Raw genomic sequence first — 2,822 nt, 5'->3', positions numbered from 1 at the left:
GGTCCCCAGGCTGCCTGGCCCAGCGCAGAGGAACTCACAGGTGGGCAGGGGAGGGCTGGGGAGAACCAAGCGCTGCCAGAACTGTTGCACCAAAGGGGTGGACAAAGGCAATTGGGGACTTTGGGGAGGAAGGAGGCCTGATCCAGCCCAGGCAGAGGGATCTGGGGGCAGCCACCTCCCTTTCTCCCCCAGCCCACCCTACTGAGCTCCTCCCTGGAAGTGAGGGGGTTGGGGGTGTCTTGCTGCGAGGCTGCATAGCTGGGTGTCCCCAGAGTGGCTGCTTGGGCTGAGGCTGATGGACTGTGCAGGGGGATTTTGGGGAGCTCTTGGAGCTGCCATCTCTTTGCATAGGAGCTCTCCTCGCCCACGTGCTTGACCGGGTGACCCTCTCCCAGAGGGCTCGGCAAGCTCAGGAAGCAACAGCAAGCTGGTTAGATGCCCGTGCGTGGCTGCAGGGGTTAGCTCTGCAACCTCAGAAGATGCAGGTGCAGCCCACAGCGATGGTCTCCATGACCATCTGGTACTTCTTGTGACACTTCTTCTTCCCGGAGGGCTTGTGCCCGACCTCGCCTGGCACCTGGCAGAGCAGCCGTCGGACAGGCAGCCGACTGTAGATGGGAATGCTGGCCATGGTGCGGTCCTCCTGCATCGTGAAAGGGTTGATGCAGCCGGTGCAGAGGCATCGGGCCTCGGGAATGTCTGCCGGGATCCGCGTTGCGTCGTGGTTTATGCTGGAGGAGAGAGAAAACAAGGTGAGGCTGGAGAGTTGGTAAGATGGGAGGCGGTGGGTGGCTGGGGATGGATAGGGCAATGGCTCCATGGGGTGAAACAGGGTCTTGCGTTGCATTGCACCTCCCCAGCAGCTGCCTCAGCCCTGTGATGCTGCAGCGGTGGCTGCCACATTGCTTGCTGGCACAGAGCCACCATGCATGTCCCCAGGGTCCCTGCCCCAAGCTCACCTGTAGGCCCAGGGGGACAGGCTCCTCCGGTTGGACCTCCAGACCCTCAGGTTGACCTGGCACTTGGTGTCTCCTGGCTCGGAGCTGTTCCTCAGCTGGCGCACCATGTCCTGGATGCTGCGCTCGTAGTCTGCCATGGAGGTGTAGGAGTCGTCTGGGGCCCAGGCCAGGGCAGGGGTGGCCGTGGGGGGCCGTGCTGGGCCCCTTCTCCTGCTCTTCGCTGCCTTGTTTTGGTCCTTTGCTTCAGGGACCAGGACCATGGCAAAGGTGAAGATGCAGAGGAGAAGCTAAGGAGGAAGGAGGATGGTGTGTGGCTGCCCGGGCTGCAGGGCTGGCACAGAAGGGGAGCGGGACCGCATTGGCTTTGGGGTGGCACACAGAATGTCCAAAGGGCAATGCTGGCCTGTGGGCAAGACCCGTGGGAGCACAGGAGGGCAGTTTGCTGGGGTGGTGGGCACACGGTCATGGTGAGCCCCCAGCCCAAGCCCCCGCTGATGAGCGTGGCTGCAAAGCCCCTCACCCAATGGTTGCAGCTGGAAACTTGCATTGCCCAAAGTGCCCCTGCCCGAGCTGTGCCCGGGCTGGGAGGGATGGGTACACCCTCATCTCAGGCTGTACCTGGGCAGCCTCTGGTTTAAAAGGAGCTTTAGAGAAGAGACAGTCAAGAATGGGATCTTTATCCAAACCCTCCTCTCCCTCCCTCTGTGCTCCGAGGACGGTGAGAGAGAAAGAAAGATGCTTTTTCCTTTCCTTCTCCCTCCGGCCTCGCAGGGCCGAGTTCCCGTGTGCTGACACCCGGCAGGCTGCCCAGCGGCGAACAAAGTTGCTTTCTGTAGTCCTGTTCCCTGCTATTCGTGTCCCTGCAGCCGGCCACAGCCAGCCCCGCACCCTGCCCCGTGTCCCGCAGCCCTCCCCGCTGTCCCGCAGCAATTCCCCAGGCCCTGCGGTGCCCGGGGCAGGGACCACTCAGCTGGGGCCGTTTTCCCCCTACGGTTGGACTCTCCGGTTGGACTGTCCCCGCACTGCTCCCCAAGGCTGTTGCATCCTGCCCCATGCCAGGCGAAGGAGCGACATGCCCCACAGGCCACAGTAATGCATCTCCAAAGCAAACATGAGCCAGGTAGCCACCCGTAAACAAGCGTGCAAATAATTGTATTAAAGAAGGAAAACGAGGAGCGAGCCCGCTGCAGGCACCTACCAGGTTTGGAGCCCTCTCCATCGCCGCGCAGGGGCTGCCGTCGTTGCAGTGTGGCTGGCACTGGTGAGCCCGGGAGCTAAAAAGGGAAAGCCCCAGCCCCCGGCTCCGCTCTGCCGGAGGTGTGTCCGGTCCCCGAGGTGCCAGGGAGCCTCGGCGCCGGCGGGGCTGGGGGCCAGCCTGGTCTGGGACTCGGCCACCCGCCGCCTCCCCGGGCGCTGGCCCCACCTGTGGCTGTGGCCTTGGAGGGTGGCGGGTCCCCTCCGGAGCCAGCAGCCATGAGGGGACTCATCGTGCAAAACCCTGCCCCTGGGGAGGGGGGTTTGAGCTCTGGTGGTGCCACCAGCGTGGTCACGGTCCTGCTGGTACCAGGGGGGACACAGGTGCTGGGCTGGGGGAGCGGGGGCTCGTGGGAGGGCTGGGGTGGGCTGTGTCCCCTGCTGGCAGCAAGGTGTGCAGGTAGCCCCCTCCCTGTGGGGACAGCGGAGGTCCCAACAGCATCTGTGTGCCACCACCAGCTCTGCTGTCCCCAGGAGCCACCAGACCCTTCTGCCCAGCATTGAGGAGATGGCACCCAGCACTTCCTGCACCCCTGGTCTGTATGTCCCCAAATGTCTCCCCTCCTGCTGTCCTCAGACCTGTTCCCTGCCCCTGGCAGTGGGGGGGAC

At 63.9% G+C, this 2,822-nt stretch overlaps 1 protein-coding gene across 1 annotated transcript; it reads right to left on the bottom strand.

The window, feature by feature from the left end:
* Positions 1-472: 472 nt before the first annotated feature.
* Positions 473-2,192, bottom strand: IL17B (interleukin 17B). Its single transcript, XM_014947861.1, has 3 exons — positions 2,158-2,192; positions 960-1,246; positions 473-731 (listed from the first exon to the last, which is right to left on the bottom strand). Exons 1-3 carry the CDS (start codon positions 2,176-2,178, stop codon positions 473-475), a joined length of 567 nt encoding a protein of 188 aa, XP_014803347.1. The 5' UTR covers positions 2,179-2,192.
* Positions 2,193-2,822: the final 630 nt, after the last annotated feature.

This window comes from Calidris pugnax, unplaced genomic scaffold, assembly GCF_001431845.1.
Source record: "Calidris pugnax isolate Ruff unplaced genomic scaffold, ASM143184v1 scaffold27, whole genome shotgun sequence".
In the NCBI taxonomy this organism is placed as follows: Eukaryota; Metazoa; Chordata; class Aves; order Charadriiformes; family Scolopacidae; genus Calidris; species Calidris pugnax.
Note: the sequence above shows the minus strand (reverse complement) of the source record. Positions and strands in the feature narration are given on the sequence as shown.